Below are 18,373 nucleotides of genomic sequence, written 5' to 3'. Positions count from 1 at the left end.
ATTGATATATGTACAGCTTGCTGGCGATTACAATACTTTATGACTCTTTCTTAACATACTGATTATTCAGAAGCAGTTATCATGGCGATAATAACGGCAGAAGTATTGACCAGAGCCGTGGTAGTACGTTTTTTCTTCCTCGCTCATGCAGTATTATGCACATGGCGAGTGGTTTATGAAAGAGACGATCCTATTTACTGGTCGCTGTTGATAATTCCATTGTTGTTGTTACCGGAATGTGTATGGACACTGAAGTATTCAAAAATGGGTGAATGGGAAACGTAAGTATTTCATTGCTGTAACTTTTGAGTTTCTTTGTTTTTATTTCTTAAGCTTTGTACTTAAAATGCCAAAGTAAGTACCCAGGCTTTAACTGGCCTTTTACTTTTTTGAGAGGTGAGGATTTATTATTCACAAGGTTTATTGGTTGCTGAGCATTACCGTTATTATAGCCTGCATGAAAGGTACAGTGCTCCATTCCATACGGGCCTAGAATCTGCTGGTAGAGAATTGATTTTTAGTAAAGTAAACAACTTATCCACCTATCTCCATCTTACTCCATTACATGGTAAACGGTTTGCAAACACCCCGGGCAAACACACTCCTAGATAATCCCAGTAAACACAAAAATGTTTTTAAAACGTTTTAAACATGTTATATTTTGGATTTTGGTTTAGATGAAAACGTTTTAATAACATTCAATGTGGGGTTATATAAAGGTCATGGAAACGATTTGTATGAAAACGCACTGCAACAATATGTTTCAATGTTATGAAAACGTTTTATACCCTTTATATGTCTGATATATAACCCGACATTTAGACGTTTACTGGTAATCTTTTCCGACCTTTTCCGAATGATGTCAAAAACGTTTTGTGTTTGCTGAGATACCAATCAACCTTATAAATGGACACAGGTGAGCGGGATAATTATCACATAGAATAACCTTAAGACAGCTGTGCACTCTCAGAAATGCAAAAGTGCCATGACTTTTTAATTATTTACGCACGAAATACAACCTTTTTATGACAATATAAATTACTCACTCAAATATTGGATTTTGTGTTCTTTCCTTTGATTTATAAAGAACATTAAGGAATGAAATTGACTGCCGGTTGACTGCCGGTTCCGTCTGGTTTCTATTGTTTAAAACAATAGAAACCGGACGGAACCGGGCGGAACTGGTGATATTTCCACGAAATTAACGACATCGATAGTGTCGATAAACTTAGCTAAGGTATTTTGGCTTAAAGCATTATCATAATTTTAATCGCCTTAGTCAGACCGACTTGGATATGCGCATAATTAATTACTCTAATTAGCATTATTACCTTTCTGTATTTGAACTACGACTCTGGTTCAATATTCTACTATACTCTGTATCGTCTCAAATTGAGAGTATTACGCCATTTTGGCAGTGGCAGATTCAAATTGCGCGCACAAACCTAATCCAGCGGGGCGTATGCTAACTTGTAGAAGGGAGATTTGTCCGTACACAACCGCGTAAAAACGCAATGATTCGAACCTGTCTCTGTTAAATTCAACATGGCTTTATTTTCGACATGATGCACTACAGTAGTAGAAAGGCCACATAGTTATTTTTAGGTTTTCGCATTTCAGTTTCAGGCCGTGCATTTTCATCTACCTTGCCAGTGTGGTTCCCAATATATGGGTGTTGGAGTACCATATACTAGAGGACCGTATGACCTTTGTACAGGAAATTGACGGCATGAATGTTTCAGTAAATGTTTCAGTATGCTCAACGGAAAACTCTGATGACGGTGATTTGGACGACCTGCTGAATGTACCTGTGTATGAAGGCATCCAGGTAATGATGATGAGATTATACTCATTTCCATTGCATTTTAAATATTTTCGGATATCAATGATTGTTTCTCAAATGACATCCTTTACGGTCTATGATGACGTGTTAAAAGTGCAAGAGTATTAATATGAAGCACCAGTAGTGTAGTCAAGGTGTGTGTGTGTGTGGGGGGGGGGGGGTCTCTGGCCCCCTGTAGGATCTGGCCGCCCTGATATTTAAGATTTTTAGGCCTTTTTTGTATTTATTAGCCCATATTTGACCATTTTTGTCAAAGTTTGCCCCCTCCCTTAAAGGTTGCCTTGCCCCCATTTGCCCACCTTCTGAAATGAGCTGACTACGTCACTGTATAGCACTGTACATAGATACTTAATATGCGCATAGAAAGCAGTTTAGGGTATGTATGTTACAAATCCTGCAATGATAAACATCATGAATATACATTATGAAACACCGTGGGAAATTAGAAAAAAAAACTCATCGCGCATCGCGCATGCTCTTTTGGTATAACTTTTCTCTAAATACAATAATGTAATGAAACCATTCTCATTACTCGGGGAGCTGGGACCACTTTCTGTGCACCCCCACAGGACCAAACCATACCAAATTTTTTAGGTTCCTAAGATGACCCTAAAACATATTCAGGATGTTCCCAAAAATATAAACTGGCCCCAAGGGGGGTAAAAGGTCATCGAAATTTGCATAGGGTCAAAATTTCAATTTCAAAATGTTGAAAACCATTCCAATGTATTCCCCTAGTCACAAGGATTCAGAAAATGTATAGTTTGACCTATCTAGGATGTACCGTTCTGAGTTATTACCAAAAGGTCAAAGGACACGTTTTTGTCTCTATGGGGGTCGAAAACATCAAAAAGCTCCGATTTTTCCAAAAGAGGTGTCAAAATGTTCGTTTTGAGGAAACAAATCAAATAAGGATAGGATCGCACCATATTGGATGTTTCGTTACCTAGGTAACACAGCAAAATAGGTCAAGGTCAATAGGCCTCAATGGTAGGGCGTACTTGACCTATTTTGCTGTGTTACCTAGGTAACGAAGCATCCAAGATATTACAATCCTATCCTTATTTGATTTGTTTAACCAAACGAACAATTTGACACCTCTTCTGGCAAAATCGGAGCACTTGTTTTCGACCCATATAGAGGCAAAATGTGACCTTTGACCTTTTTGGTTATAACTCAAGAACGATACGTCCTAGATAGGTCAAACTATACATTTTGACCCTATGCAAAGTTCGATGACCTTTTACCCCTTGGGGCCAGTTTATATTTTTGGGAACATCCAGATTATGTTTGGGGGGTCATCTCAGAACCTAAAAAAGTTGGTTTGGTTTGGTCCTGTGGGGTGCACAGAAAGTGGTCCTAGCTCCTCGAGTACATCTAGATTTCTGCTTCTTTTCGAATGCTGTTACTTTGCAACGCGAACCGATGTAAGTACCTCATTCATGGAAGTGACTAGAGTGGACACATCGAAAGACACAAAGACTTTTAAATTGAGGAAATCAATCAATCAATCAATCAATCAATCAATCAATTATACAATCAATCAATTATTCGATCAATCAATCAAGTCAATCAACTTTTTCAATATTTCAGTATCATATCATAAATGCAAAATAATAATACAAATATATATACACATAAACAATGATGGGCAGATGATCGAGATACCAATAACGCGATATGTGATCATCCCCAGCTAAAATCAGAATACAAGTATTTGTTTTACATGTATGACTATTTACAAAATATATTCTTCCGTTTCAGCTTTTTTTGCTTTCGAATTTCAATTCCGATACGTGGTCTCTAGCCCTTCAGCAAATCCTTCTGTTCATTCTTATCGTCGGCCGCTGGATGTTGCCAAGAGGAAGTATGAACCATGATAAACTCTCTAATATTCTACTCTTACAAATTGCAATGGCAGCAGACATCTTGGAATTCCTGTCAGAGGGATTGAGAACCGACGAAGTACTTTGTTTGCAGTCCGTCATCATTGGTTCGCTGGTACTGTGGACTGTTAGCTTGTTACAATTGCCACTCCACTTCGATACGAAAGTTGTTCGGCGGTTAAGTACTGTCGCGCAGACGGCATCGAGTAGATCAACGATTAAACGCCTTGGAAATAATGAAGTTTGGGAAATTATGTCGGTGGTAATGCTGCAAGATGGTCCTTTTCTTATTATGCGATTGTACTTCTTGTTCTACCTTACAATTTTCAATCAGGCTTTGATATTTTTCATAGCCAAGAATTGTCTCGTTCTTGTTCTCCAACTGTACCGCTTGTGGGCGCTTTTGTGTATCGTAATTGACGAAGAAGGTAACTCAAGTTTTAGATTTACGACTAGCATTCGCGCTAGAATAAGAGAAATGTCTACAGTAAGTCAGACAACAGATGATAATCTGCGGGTTGTTGTGTCAGAAGATAATGGTGCACCCAGTGAAGATACACGTGGTCGTAAGAATAAGGGTCATGAAATGGATGACTTGGAGCAAAACGAAGACAATGGCGGTGACATTGAAATTAAAGACAAGCCTCATAAGGGTCGTGATATTTATGGTTTAGAAAAGCCTGGAAATATCTCTCGTAACAGTGTCGAAAATACTGACTTTTAAAATAATTAGGATATCGGCCGTGCCCAAGGACTGTATGTGAACTTGGTTTATCCCAATCCATGCTCGCTCTCGCATGTTTTCTCCGGGATCTCCTGTTTCCTCCTGATTCAAAACCGGTGATTAGTTGTTTGGTTATCAATAACTGTCTTTACCCAATGGAATTTAGGGACCTGCATAGATAATTGGTGGCTGTTACAATATAAGTACGGATAGGTTTGCGCTATGTTTGGCTGCACAATCCCAGCAAACACAAAACGTTTTCGACATCATTCGCAAAAGGTTATAAAAGGTTGCCAGAAAACGTTTAAATGTCTGGTTATATAAAGGGTATATTAAGGGTATAAAACGTTTTCATAACATTAAAAAACATTTTTTGATAATCTACTGCTCAGCAAACACAAAATGTTATACATAAAACCTTTAAATGTCGGGTGATATAAAGGGTATAAAAAAGTTTTAATGACATTCCAAAAACATTTTTGAAAACTTGATACAAAATATTCTAAACAAGATGTTATTTTGAGTTGAAAAATATTTTGCGAAAAATGTTTGCCCAAAATATTTGCAATAACGTTTTAAAAACGTTTACGTGACCTTTATATAACCCGACATTTAAATGTTATTAAAACGTTTTGAAAAATACATTTTAAGAACATTTCTGTGTTATAATGTTATTTAAGTATTGACACAATATTTGGCCAAAAAATGTTGGCAAAAATGGTTTATAATAACATTTAGAAAACATTTAAGAAAAATTGTTGTAGTGTGTTTTCATACAAAACGTTTTAATACGTTTTCATGACCTTTATATAACCCGACATTTTAATGTTATTAAAACGTTTTTACCTAAACCAAAAGCCCAAATATAACTTATTTAAACCGTTTTTGTGTTTGCTGGGATGCTTAGTTGATGCGATCGGATTGTGATGATTCATCATGGCAGCGCTTTGAATCCTCCGAGATCTGGTAAATAGGTGCTATATATAAAAACCGAAATTTATTTTTTTATTTACTTAAGGCTATAATTGACGACATAATTAAAAAGACTAGTTTGCGTCTGACGTCAGGGCAAAGACGCGCCGTGATTGGTTGCTGACCTGCGCAGTAGAGAATTTTGGTCTGGTTGACAGGATGTCATATAAACTAGTCTTTTTAATTCGATCTTCAATTATATTCATGCGACATATTTTATGGGGAGCACGGCGGCTTATTATTAAGCGGTCAGAAGCTATTAGTATGAGTAAGAGAAAGTAGTACCTTACTACTAATCTGAACACATTATGAATAATTATACAACATTGAATGGCTATGAGTGTGATACAAAAATAGTAAAACTAAATTAAATTCGACTGATTTGACCTAACGCAGTGAGTGTGTAATGACAATTGGCGAAATTTGTGCGTGCGCACACCATCTGCGCATACAGTTGTTAAATATTTTAGTCATCCGGGTACTTCGAAGACACTATGACTTACGTGAATCGCACGATTTATTGTAACACTTGGAACTCTGATATAATAACTATAATAATATTGAATTGTTTCTAGTATGATACAAACAAATAAGACACTTAATTTTGTATTATAATGACTTGGTATAAATAAACTTAATTCGACTGATTTGACCTAGCTCTGACAGTGCGAGGGTGATGACGATCAGCGAAATGTACGCATGCGCACATCAACTGCGCAAGCAGTATTTGTTAACGCACACCATCTGCGAAAGCAGTCCCCGAGCTAGGTACTGTTTTCTATCCTATTCTACTTTCTTTCTTTCTTTCTTTCTTTCTTTCTTTCTTTCTTTCATTCATTCATTCATTCATTCATTCATTCATTCATTCTTTCTTTCTTTCTTTCTTTCTTTCTTTCTTTCTTTCTTTCTTTCTTTCTTTCTTTCTTTCTTTTCTTTCTTTCTTTTCTTTCTTTCTTTCTTTCTTTCTTTCTTTCTTTCTTTCTTTCTTTCTTTCTTTCTTTCTTTCTTTCTTTCTTTCTTTCTTTCTTTCTTTCTTTATTTATTTAACCGTAAAGAGGAATAAGCAAACTTTTAATTCATTTAAACACTTGATTATATAAATTATTTTTGAAAATGATTATTTGTTATTTTACAAAAATGTCTAGATAAAATGTCACTTTTGAGAAAATTTACCAATCATGTCTTAACAAATCTGCCATTTCACAAAAATTTCCCAAACATGTCTTGAGAAATGTGTGATTTTAATGTATGTTGATGTCTTAAAGGTAGCCAATTGGTTACCTTTTACCTTGCTTCTAAAAAGGTAGCCAATTGCCTGCCTTTTTCATGAAAGGTAGCCAATTGGCGGCTTTTTTTATTTTTAAACTTTATAACCAATTAGCTGCCAATTGGCATCAACATATATTAAAATGCCCGATTACCAAGACATGGTTGGTAATTTTTCTATTAACTGATAATTTTATCAAGACGTTTTTGGAAAAGGGCAAATATTTATCCATATTTTTTTAATTTATATATATTTATATCAAATATATATTTAATATATTTTTATGAATCAAAGTGGGGGATAAGGCTGTCAATCAAATCTCATACCCTAAAACTGCTTGATTAAACTTGTAATGATTAAATACCTATCACAGTCAATATCCTTCCTTTATTTTTAAAATAAGCATATAATGATTATTTTAAAATGCTTATAAATCTAATAAAGTAAACTCCATAAGCATTGCGTTGTCTGTATGAATCTTTTTAAGAAAAGTGTTTGGTACATAGAGTTCGTAATTATTGTTGCGTGTAAAGTTTCACGTAAATGTAAAATGCTAAATGTAAATTATTGTCATGGCTACACACCTCCAAGTTCATAGTCGGGGTGGATGATAAGTCAAGCGTTAAAATCCTGAGTTAACTATTGTCTAACATGTCAAAGTTCAGTGCACATGTTCTCCAGTTATGCACGTAGTTTGGTTGTATAAATGTTGTATGATTATATCAGGTGGCATGCAATATATTGTTGAGCAGTCGACTGCTTCTGCTTCATCTGATTCATTTGTCAAACCATCTTTTAAAATGCTACTAGTGCCAGACGCTTGCATCAATCTCGGCCAAACGTTGTTTCAAAAAGTACTGACCCAAGCTCCTTCTAAGTTGTACATACTTAGGGGTGAAGGGTCACATTGGGGTTATTAGAGGTCATTAATGAAAATTAAAATCTTTAAAATGCTACTAGTGCCAGGCGTTTGACCCAATTTCGACCAAATGTGGCCATAAAAACCGCAGACTCAAGCTTAATATATATAAGTTATTCATAGATAAGGGTCAAAAGTCATAGGGGTTATATTATGGATGATTTTGTGAAAATCTTAAAAATGCTACTCCTTTAAATTGGATGCTATGACCAGATATCTTGGTCAGAAGAACCGCTGGCCTAAGTCTGATATAAAATTTGATCGATTGAGCCCATATTTATTGGTCGAGCTATCAGTTTTAAAATATTGGACGAGACGTAGTCTAGTCCAATATTTTAAAACTCATAGTGAGACCAATAAATATTGGGCGTTAAGCATCCAATTTTATCATTATTATGTGTTGGATCCAATATTTTCACACACTTGGATTCATCAAAACATAATAATAATGGGTCAACCCGAGGTCAAAGGTTAAATAAGGTTACATGTTGCAATGGGCCTGTTTGGGCTTAAACTTTTAACTTGGTGCAAAGCATCCTTGATATGAGAGAAACATGAAAAGGTCAATTTCAGGTCACCCGAGGTCAAACGTCAAATGAGGTAAAATGTGAAACTATGCCTAAACTTGGTGCAGAGAATCCTTTATATGATATGATCATGCAAAAGTCAACCTGATGTCACCCTTGCTCAAGGTCAAATGAGGTAAAATATTAAAATGGACTACTTAAACTTGGTGCAAATCTTTCTTGATATGAGGAGAGCATGACAAAATCAACCTGAGGTTACCCAAGATCAAAGGTCAAATGAGGTCATATGTTAAAATTTGCTCGATGGGGCTAAGACTTAGCGAAGTGTGTCTGTGTGTCCGGTATGCGTTTCGCCGCGCATCATCGATGCGATATAGATAGGTACCTGACATAGCATGTTGGCGGCGTGGTTTTCAACGATATCGGAGGTCAAGGACGAAGGTCGTGGATTTCAAACTTTGTCCGATCTGGCCCAAACATGGTAAACGGAATCCTACGAGGGGAATATATGCGGGAAATAAAATCGGGGTTAAGCGAGGTCAAAGATTATTACGTAGGGTTCAGATTTCAAACTTTCTCCGACCGGGCTCAAAATTGGTGGATGGAATCCTTGATACGATGGGAATATATACATGTGCGAAATAAAATCAAGGTCGACAGAGGTCAAAGGTCATAATAGGGGCTAAATTTAACCTCAAACCGAGGCCACCCGAGCTCAAAGGTCATATGGGGTCAAACGTTAAAGTATGCCCAATTGGGCTCAAACATGGGAACATGTCAAAAAGTCAAAAGGGTCATCAGGGGTCAAACAATATCACTATCATGCTGCCGGTGTTTTCATAGATACAGGTCCCTTGCAGCTGTAGGTGCACTAATAAATTATATAATTTGTGCATTCATTGTTATAAATATAATATTTGTACATAAAGAAATAAACTGAACTGACCTTAATAGCCTATCGCCTATAACCTAAAAGAATAGGATGTCGTTTTCAAATAGGGCAGTTTGTTGCACAAAATCGGTCAAAATAATTCACATGTTGTCAAAAACATACACCAAAATAGAACATTGTGTAACAACAAATAGGAGAATATGTGATACAAACGTCATGTGAAAATGCACAATGATTTTAGAATGGCAAGTAAGTACATCACTATAATAGCAAATTAATATTCCTTAATAACGGTCGGTGACATGACAAAACAACATATGAAATTTCTCAAAAACGTCACCATTGTTATGATAGGATATGATTCAATGTCGATATCATGATATAATACATTTCACTTGCATTTTCGTTCGACTGAAGCCTCACGACAATTCATTGTAGGTATCTTCAAGACCTGTTCGTTCTCAGAATGGTTTGGTTGTCATCATGAATGATTTTGTATTTATCTTTACTTGGGGCATACATGGCTGCTCCATGGTAAGGCTCTTCGATGAGTTTTACAAAATGGTGTGTCAACTCTTGGGTCATACAAAAGCAGAAGGCAAAGGGGAGCCACCATGGCTATACATGTATAGATTGCTTGTTTTCCCACGAGGCGTTACGCGTGACATTCAGTGTTGAAGCTGTTTTCAACTTGAGTGCTATTTTGTGTTTCGATAATGCATGTATAACATGTATAATGTACTTACTTCAATTTCTCTGGTTAAACTAAAAAAAAACCCGCCAAATAGCGTTTTTCTGATATTAACGAATCCTGGTTAACTCTAAATCGTCCTTGTATCATACTCATTAAATAGGGTGACGTTATGGATTTCTTTTACGGTGCAACCGTTTTTGCTCTTCATGGCAAGACAGTTAAGCTAGTACCCCGTGCCATTACACCTCCGCTTTTCAGACACCGCTGACCACACAATCCGTAAAAGAAAAAACCGAGAACCTCCCCAAAACCCTATCGCTACTGATGACAAGAATTTCGCACCACGGACGTCAAAGTTCACTTTTTAAAGAGCAACCTGTAGTTAAGACAGTTTTAGGCAGGATCGTAAATGGAGAAATAGCCAAAAATCTGCCCAGGGGTGATTTTTTCACAATTTTTATTTGTTGCGAATTTGTGATGTTATTAATGTTTAAAATATTGTCTGATAGTTTCAGACCGGAATATAACTGGCATCTTGTATTTTTTGAGACATTTTTCAAGGTAATTCCTACTCTCAACATTGTCAAAATATTTTTAAAGGCCGATATCTCAATTTCCTATTTTATAATACCCTAACGTACGAACTCAATATCTTTGCTTAGGAATGTCCGATATCATTGGGGAAAACAGCCTTGTGGAGCAAAATATCTCTATATCTAAAATATGTAAAAACCTCAAAATTGATAACCTGCCCAAAAGTGTCTCCTTTTGACATGACACGTCACGTATGTCTATCACGATAATTTCTTAAACCACCAGATAAGCTTTGTTCCAATAAAATCGATGGTATACAAGTAAAGATATGGCCAATTATGTAACCTAGTCTTAAAACCGCATGGGCCACTTTTGTCCGAGTATGACAAGTGACTGAATAAAGTTGAACCCTGGACTAAATGGTCGGTGCTCTTCTAGGGTGTGTGTTTAAACAGTGGGGTATTCGAAATGGTAGAAATTATTACATAATAGAATATCTCCTGGAGTTTTTGAAAGTCACAACTAAGCGCTGACATAACAACCTCATTTGCTAGGAATCGGGGTTGCAGCTGAACAATTTTTAACCCCCCCTCCCAATTCACTTTGTAAAAGCGTAGTTTTATGGTTGTGACATTCGGTAGCACCTGGAGTCAAGCAGAAACCATAAGATTGGATATAGCTCATTCAATTAAGTGCAGTATGTAGAATTTGTGGCCGCCCAGAATAGCTAGAAGCCCAGCTGAACTTAATTTTAAAATTTTATTGTTTTGTACTTATGGATGCAAAAACTGTTCTCAGTTTTACCAATGATAACTCAGGGGTATGTGGAATTTCTTTATTTTTTAAGATAATTTGAAAGAAATTTCATGACTTCATTTAAAGATTTTAAAGAAATATCATAATATTATTAAGTGCATGTCAATTATATGAAGAAACGCCACTTGTTCTTTTGTGTGAGTTCTTTGATGTTTAATGCACGATTTAGCATACTACGCGGTTCAAACTTGATATGCGCAAACATGGCAACAGTTGCCCAACACGTTTTCTGAACGATTTAGTTAATCGGACATAACCCAAGCTAGTAAAGAAATAAACTAAACGTCATCTTTAAGCCAAGATATTACTGACTGTACTGCATATAACTTTTGTGCCATACCACTTTTAGTTTTTAGTCATGTTAGTCAAAATGCAATTGTATAAATTTAATTTTACACCTGTATATTGATAAAAACAGCATACTAAAAGAATGATAAATAATTTGGATTCAGATCCAATCGTTCAAATTATACGGCAATCATTGTTTAATCTTAAGTTTGGTAGTGACAGCGGTGGTTTTTTGTCGCAAGCGTGCCAACAAACCGCCTTTGTACGCACATGTTTATTGTATACATTATGCGGGATGGGCGATTCCAGTTGAAATCCATACACCTCCTATGGAAGACACAACACAATGTGTGAATTTCAAATGGGATTACCTGAATAGGCGTCACTATTTATGGAACCTCATTTTTTGAGTGTGTACACCTGATATAGAATGTAGTCCTTACTAATTACTAAACCAGCAAATCTTGTTTATACAGTCATTGTCAAACTTATTTGTCCACTGTTGATCTGCATAAAATTGAAATACATTTGACTAATTTTTGGCCTCAGATCACCCCTGATGACTTTGTTAAATGTTGGCTTGTATTACTTTTTAAAAACAAAACAGAGTGGAAGGTTTGGCGCGCAAGCAATTTTAAAATGCGTAAAAAAGAGCTATTTGACATTATTGGAGACTAAGAGCAGTTAATCTGTCCCCTTTCTTATTATATTTATTGCTTTTTCTCCTGTTCAGAACCTCTGAGACCGACTAATCCAGTTGGGTCTGAGTCTCGTCAAAATTGGACTGTTGGACTTGGCATTTTGGCATTAGGAGCAACTTGTGTAGAAACTGATGGACGAACGTGTTTTTTTAATTTTCTGTTTCAAGAAATCACTTATTGTGCCATCAACGCTAGGTCCCAAACCTAAAATTCAGCTTGCCTAACATTGCTGCAGTGACAACAAACTCTTTCAATGTAAAGGTTACTATGGCCAAAGGGGAACCACATGATAAGCCATCAGATAAATGATATCTGTACAAACACTTCAAAAAATTATTGTAATATTTTGAGCATTTTATCAACGCTCTTAGTATCTAGCGACTGATAACATACAATGTATACATACAGCCCAACAGGGTTTTTTTGTAGTATGATTCGATTTTACCTAAATGATACAGGGCTGTGCAATATTTAATATGCAAGGGAGAGGGGGCACACAATTATTATTCCCACACTCCCAATTGAAGCAAAATTTGTCACTGAGGCGATGAAAAAAATCCTATTCTACAGGCAGACGGATATGGCAAGCCAAGGGGGCCAAAAGCGAGGAACAGCTACGCGTAGCTTCTTTCTCGTTACGAGCAGCTGTTTGACCAATCAAAATAGTCAAATTTAATCACGTGGTTGGGTCGTTAGCTGCGCGTAGTATAGTTATAGGTATCCTCTTTCACAATTATTATCTTGTAATTAATTTACGGAATTAGCATAGATAACGAACGGGTAAAGGAGGCCAAATCACAGCACGTGTCAAGAGAACATGTTGCTAATGCCTGGCTAAAATGACGCAAAGCATATTAATTTAGTGTTTCCAAGTTTACACCGTGTTTAATAGCAAGTAACTTTATACTCGGGCTGTATTAGCGGTGCAGGGGATATGAAGGTCAAACAACAACAACTACTGATGTAAAGCGCTGTGTATAAGATATTGCAGGGAAAGCGATATCACATGCCACTGTGTAAATATGGAGAGAGTAAAATGGGTCATCATTTTTTTCGGAAGGGGGGGGGTCCTAAATTTACAAAAAGTCGGCGTCAATAAATTGCGGCCCTAACTATTTCGGCATCAAAATGTTATGACCCCGACTCCCACCACCGATACACCTTACCCCCTAGACAGGCTAAAATTGTATTGAAATCAGTCTTTTTGAATACAATAAACACACTATCTGTAGTCATCTTGTGACTCCCTATCAATTTATGACCCCCCCTCCCCCCTTATTTTTCTTTCCAAAAAAGTATGACCCCCTACTAGGATCCCCTTCCGAAGAAAATGATAGCCCCTAAATATAGAACAATCATCATTCTGTTCAGATATTACTTTAATAGCACCTATACCATTTTTTGCTGATATACTACAGATATTTTCATTTACAAAAATTAACAACGTAATATTTGTGAGAGAGGATGTTTACATCAGCTCCACGTGTTTAAAACCGCGAATCTGATTGGTTAATAAGCTGCACGTAACGAGAAAGAAGCTGCGCGTAGCTAGTCCCACGTTCTGAGCCGCTTAGCTTGCCATAGACGGACGGACCTTTCCAGTAGGATCGGTCGGTCGGGTTTTTTTCCCCTGGAGGCTAAAATTACCCTAATATTTTCTTTCATTTGATCAGTTGATTGAGAAATTTGGTATATGTCATAAAGATAAGAGATTTTATAATTTTCTTATTAAGAATATTCCATGTGAGTGGTTGGAGTATCCTAATATTCAAAATGATGATGTTTTTGAATTATTTGTGAAGAAGTTAGAATAATTTATTGAAGTTCCTAAATATGCTTATTCGTTGATGTTGGACAAGTGCCTTCCAGATAAACAAATTTCCTCCTGGGAAACCTTTGCGGGCTTCACTGTGGATTCTGAGGATTGGGAAGAAATTCATCTTAGGAATTTCAAATGTTCCATTAGTTCCAAACGTTCATTTCAAATTTTTTCATGATGCCATTGCTTTTAATGATTTTTTATTTAAAATCAAAAGAAAAAATTCTCCCAACTGTGCTTTTTGTGATAAAGTTCCGGAAACTTCTTCTCACGTTTTTTGCAATTGTGATATTGTTAAGCCTATTTGGGAGGCGCTTGTTCAAGTTATCAAAGTTAAACATGACATTGATTTTGATTTGTCAACATTTGATAAATTATTTGGAGTGCCCTTAGATAAATATATCACTTACATTTGCTTATCTTTGAAATATCATATATATCTGTGTAAATTTCAGGACAAAAAACCTACTTTCGTTTTATTTAAAACTTTTCTGAATGTTCTTAAAGATACCGAATATTATATTGCTAAGAGAAAAGGTAGATTATCTGTGCATTTTAAAAAATGGAGATTTGAATTGTAACTCTCTCTTTTCCCACGCACATTGTGGATCTTGTTTTCACTTGTATAATGTTTTAGTTGTACCAATGTAATCTATTTTTTTATGCTGCTTTTTTTGTTTTTTCCATGTGATTTATTGTGATTTTTTTTGTGATGTCTTTGTTTTGACAATAAAAATACATGAAGATAAAAAAATTACCCTAATATTTCACCAAAACCTGTCAAATCAAAAAAATCTTATTTTGACAAACATATTGTCTAAAAACAAAAATGTTCAGGCAATTTTGGACAAAATACGGCTGATTTTACCTGATTCCAGCCAAATTTAAAAAAAATCCTCCGAAACAAATATTCTAGGTCGGTCGGGCCAGCAGGTTGTTTTTTGTCACTTTACATTTTGTGCATGAATATAATTGTCAGCATTTTAGTAGTTAACTAATTGACACCAAATAATTGTCACTTTGACAACTATGACAGCTATTTAAAGGTTAAAAATCTGAATGAAAGTCTAAACTGTTAAACTAGTGTCCAAAATGTATTACAAAACTCATACAAATGTACCTACACCACGAGACACTGATTACGAGTAATAATTCAAAGTCCAGGTAGCTCCGTGGGCAAAATCTTGAATTTTATTTTAGCAGCTGTTGAGAAAGATTATAGTCTTTTTTTGAGGGTTGTGTTGTGTGTAGCGCACTATAAATCACTGTGCTTCTTTCCTTCTTTTACTACACGATACCATTATTTTTGGTATTGAACTTGGAATTTGGCTTATTCTTGTTATACTAAAAATAATGGTATTGGTATATTCCTTGTAATAATTATATTACCACTAAAGTCAGCTAAAACCACCTTTATTCTCTAAAGCAATGTGACAATATTTTTGGTTGATATTTTGTTAAGTAGTTTTTGGCTATCGGAAAGGAGGCAAGAGTGAACGAAAAAGGAGAAGAGATGAACAAAGATGTTGCTTGGTACCCCAGTCTTTTGACCCCTCGCGTGCCAATAGCCGGTAGCGATGGCTGTTTTGCTGGCCCAGCCAACAAAACCGTGCATATACAGTAAGCCAACAAATTAAGGTACCAGTTATGTTCACCTCCTGTATATCCTAAACAAAGGCAGATGTGTCATAATTGTAACATGCAGAGCTGCATCTTTTAGCTCGAATTTAAGACCTCATTCGTTGAAATTGTTCAAGAAATAAAGATACGGTGATCCCAAAACCCAAGGAAGATACCAATGTAAAAGTTGCAGTTTGCTGCATTAAATGCCCTATTGATTTGTGCACAAAGCGTTCGAAGCGCCGCGCTTCCATTGATAAGCACGTTTAAACTAGCGTCGTGCTTTCATTGATTAGAACACAGAAGTGCAACTTTTGATTTCGTTTCTTCAGATCACCGTTTTTTTTAATTCTCAACCAATATCAACAAAATAAGGTCTTAAATCAGAGCTAATGAGTACAGGTATTAGCTGTTTGTTTTAATTTTGACATATGAATACATGAATACAAAAGCCACCTAAGTCCATGCGAAGTTATTTTGAAAGAAAAACCTGTGTATCATTTTAATTCCTTCAGTTAGATTTACCTGGTCAATATGGTAAGTTTTACGTGCAAATGAGTGGATTAACCTGTATTAGGTATGACGATTAGCATTTCAGGGACTTCGTGGGGTTCATTTTAAATTTTGGACTTTTTGAATCATATACAAAGACAACAATGTTAGAATGAGATTACCACTAGTAAGATAATACAAAATAAAGCACACAGGTATGTATAATGTTGATAAGCATTCTGCCATGTAATATAAACCACACACTTTCCTTTATTAAACCCATTTTTGTTCAAAAGTCATTCTCCAGCAATGAATGTGTTACAAGTGGACTTTTATACATACTGGATTTCAATCAATGTGTTACAAGACTCAAATCATGGAATTGGGTGATTCTTTCATACATGCTATTTTTCACATGCCCAATAGACACAGAGGATGAATTTGAGTTGTTCTTTCATGCATATAACAGGCCTATGTATAGCAACAATTTCCCATGCTTAACTCAATTTGACCAAAGTATGGACTTAGGTGGCTTTTGTATTCATATATTCATATGTTTCCTTTATTTAGGATATACAGGTGTGAACAGAACTGGTACCATAATTATTTGGCTTACTGTATATGACTTAGGGTGTTCGCGTCATCCCATCACAGGGATGCATTGTTTGATTTTGTTAGATTTGACATGGTTAGGGATAATAATGATCCAAAATGGTCTCAACAAATGGCAAAGTTCAATAATCTCTATTCGATGGCTCTAAACTTGAAAATTGTCCTTGTTTATTTGAGTATGAGTTATTGTACCAAATGCAGTCAAAGGTCATTCCATAAATATATCGGTACAAGTACGTAGATATGGGTTCAAGAATTGTGTCCTAGCCCTTTGGCAATCGGCTAGAGAGATCCTAGATGGTACAGGTGTACGTGACTGCAGCGCTCAGACTAAGTCCAAAGTGTTGCAATTCTTATCAGTTTGTACCATTCAGTGAGTACAGTCATTCTTCATATCAGGTCATTTCCCCGGGTCATTTCGTTACGAGCACTTGCCGCGTACTTGTTTATACTTCGGTTTCTTTGTTAATATATGAAGTAGCAATATGGCTGTTCCTCTGTCACCAACCCAAATGAAGGGAGAACTCCAGGACGAGTTCTTAACTTGTTCAATTTGTTCGCAGCCATACGACAATGATGAACATCAAGCCAAATGCTTGCCCTGTCTTCATACCAACTGCAAATCATGTTTACAAAACATTGCTGGTGAAAGTTCACAGTTTGACTGTCCAAAATGCAGCAAACTGATCACTTTGCCAGGAGAAACTGTTGACAGCCTGTCTGATAACTTCATTGTGGAAAACTTTCATGCATACCAAAGTATCTTTGATCTGGCAGTAACCTGTGGAAATTGCAATAGCAGTAATACAGCTGTAAGATTTTGCCATGACTGTGGCTCTTTTCAGTGCCAGGACTGTATAGATAGTCATCAAAAAATGCGCTCAATGCGACATCATCAGCTCATGACTTTTAAAGAACTACAAGCCAAAAAATCCAATCCCATGATGCAACAGCAGCATTGTACAAAACACTCAAAGCAAGATATGACTATGTATTGTAGAGATGCAGACTGCAACGTTCCTATTTGTGGCACATGTGGCCATCTTGACCATCGGGGTCATGACCTTATTGCGCTATCAGCAGCCATTGAACAGACTGTTAATGATATGCAGCTCTCCGCAGATAGAGTAAATGAGAGAAACGAGGAATTAGCATGCAAACGATTGGCAGCCGAAGAACTGCAGCAAACTATGACCACAAATTTCAAAAGGAAAGAAAAGAAATGAAAGAATCAACTCGGAAATTACACGACCAAATTGATGCTAATTACAACAGAACTCAAACACACTTGAAAAAAATGTATGAAACAGAGATGAAGAATTTAACTGCACGCATTGAATCCATAGACTTTCATGCCGCGCTAATGACAACCGCATGTGAGTTTGCTATTCAATCAAGTGTGATGAACCATCCCATGCAGCTCCTGGCCTCAAAAAACTAATCATGGAAAGACTAAATGAACTACAAGTAACAGTCTGGATACCTGAGACTGCATCATATAAGACCGACTTTGATTTCACCGAGGACCATCATTCAGCCATGGCACAGATCCAAGAATCATTGCAGCATTTGTGTGATATTGTGTGGATGCTTCCTTCTTATCAGATAGGAAATAGTCAACACAAGAATCAGAATCAAAGACAATCATCTCCAGCCAGAGACCGAACTACATCAGCATTACCTGCAACTGAGGCTGTAAGGAAAACACAGGTTGATCCACAGCAATGTACCATTCAACTGGGGCTACCTGCCGATAGACATGGCTGG

General features: G+C 36.4%; 2 protein-coding genes across 2 annotated transcripts; both read left to right on the top strand.

Moving 5' to 3' along the window:
• LOC140137504 (transmembrane protein 26-like) lies at positions 1–6,349 on the top strand. The gene is made up of 3 exons (XM_072159219.1): positions 1–281; positions 1,621–1,828; positions 3,608–6,349. Exons 1-3 carry the CDS (start codon positions 82–84, stop codon positions 4,451–4,453), a joined length of 1,254 nt encoding a protein of 417 aa, XP_072015320.1. The 5' UTR covers positions 1–81; the 3' UTR covers positions 4,454–6,349.
• A 10,742-nt stretch (positions 6,350–17,091) lies between these two features.
• LOC140137089 (E3 ubiquitin-protein ligase TRIM56-like) lies at positions 17,092–17,832 on the top strand. Its single transcript, XM_072158748.1, has one exon. The coding sequence runs from the start codon at positions 17,092–17,094 to the stop codon at positions 17,830–17,832; it is 741 nt and encodes a 246-aa protein (XP_072014849.1).
• Positions 17,833–18,373: the final 541 nt, after the last annotated feature.

The sequence above is a fragment of the Amphiura filiformis genome, chromosome 17, assembly GCF_039555335.1.
Source record: "Amphiura filiformis chromosome 17, Afil_fr2py, whole genome shotgun sequence".
NCBI classification, from domain to species: Eukaryota; Metazoa; Echinodermata; class Ophiuroidea; order Amphilepidida; family Amphiuridae; genus Amphiura; species Amphiura filiformis.
This window is presented reverse-complemented; position numbering and strand designations above follow the sequence as displayed.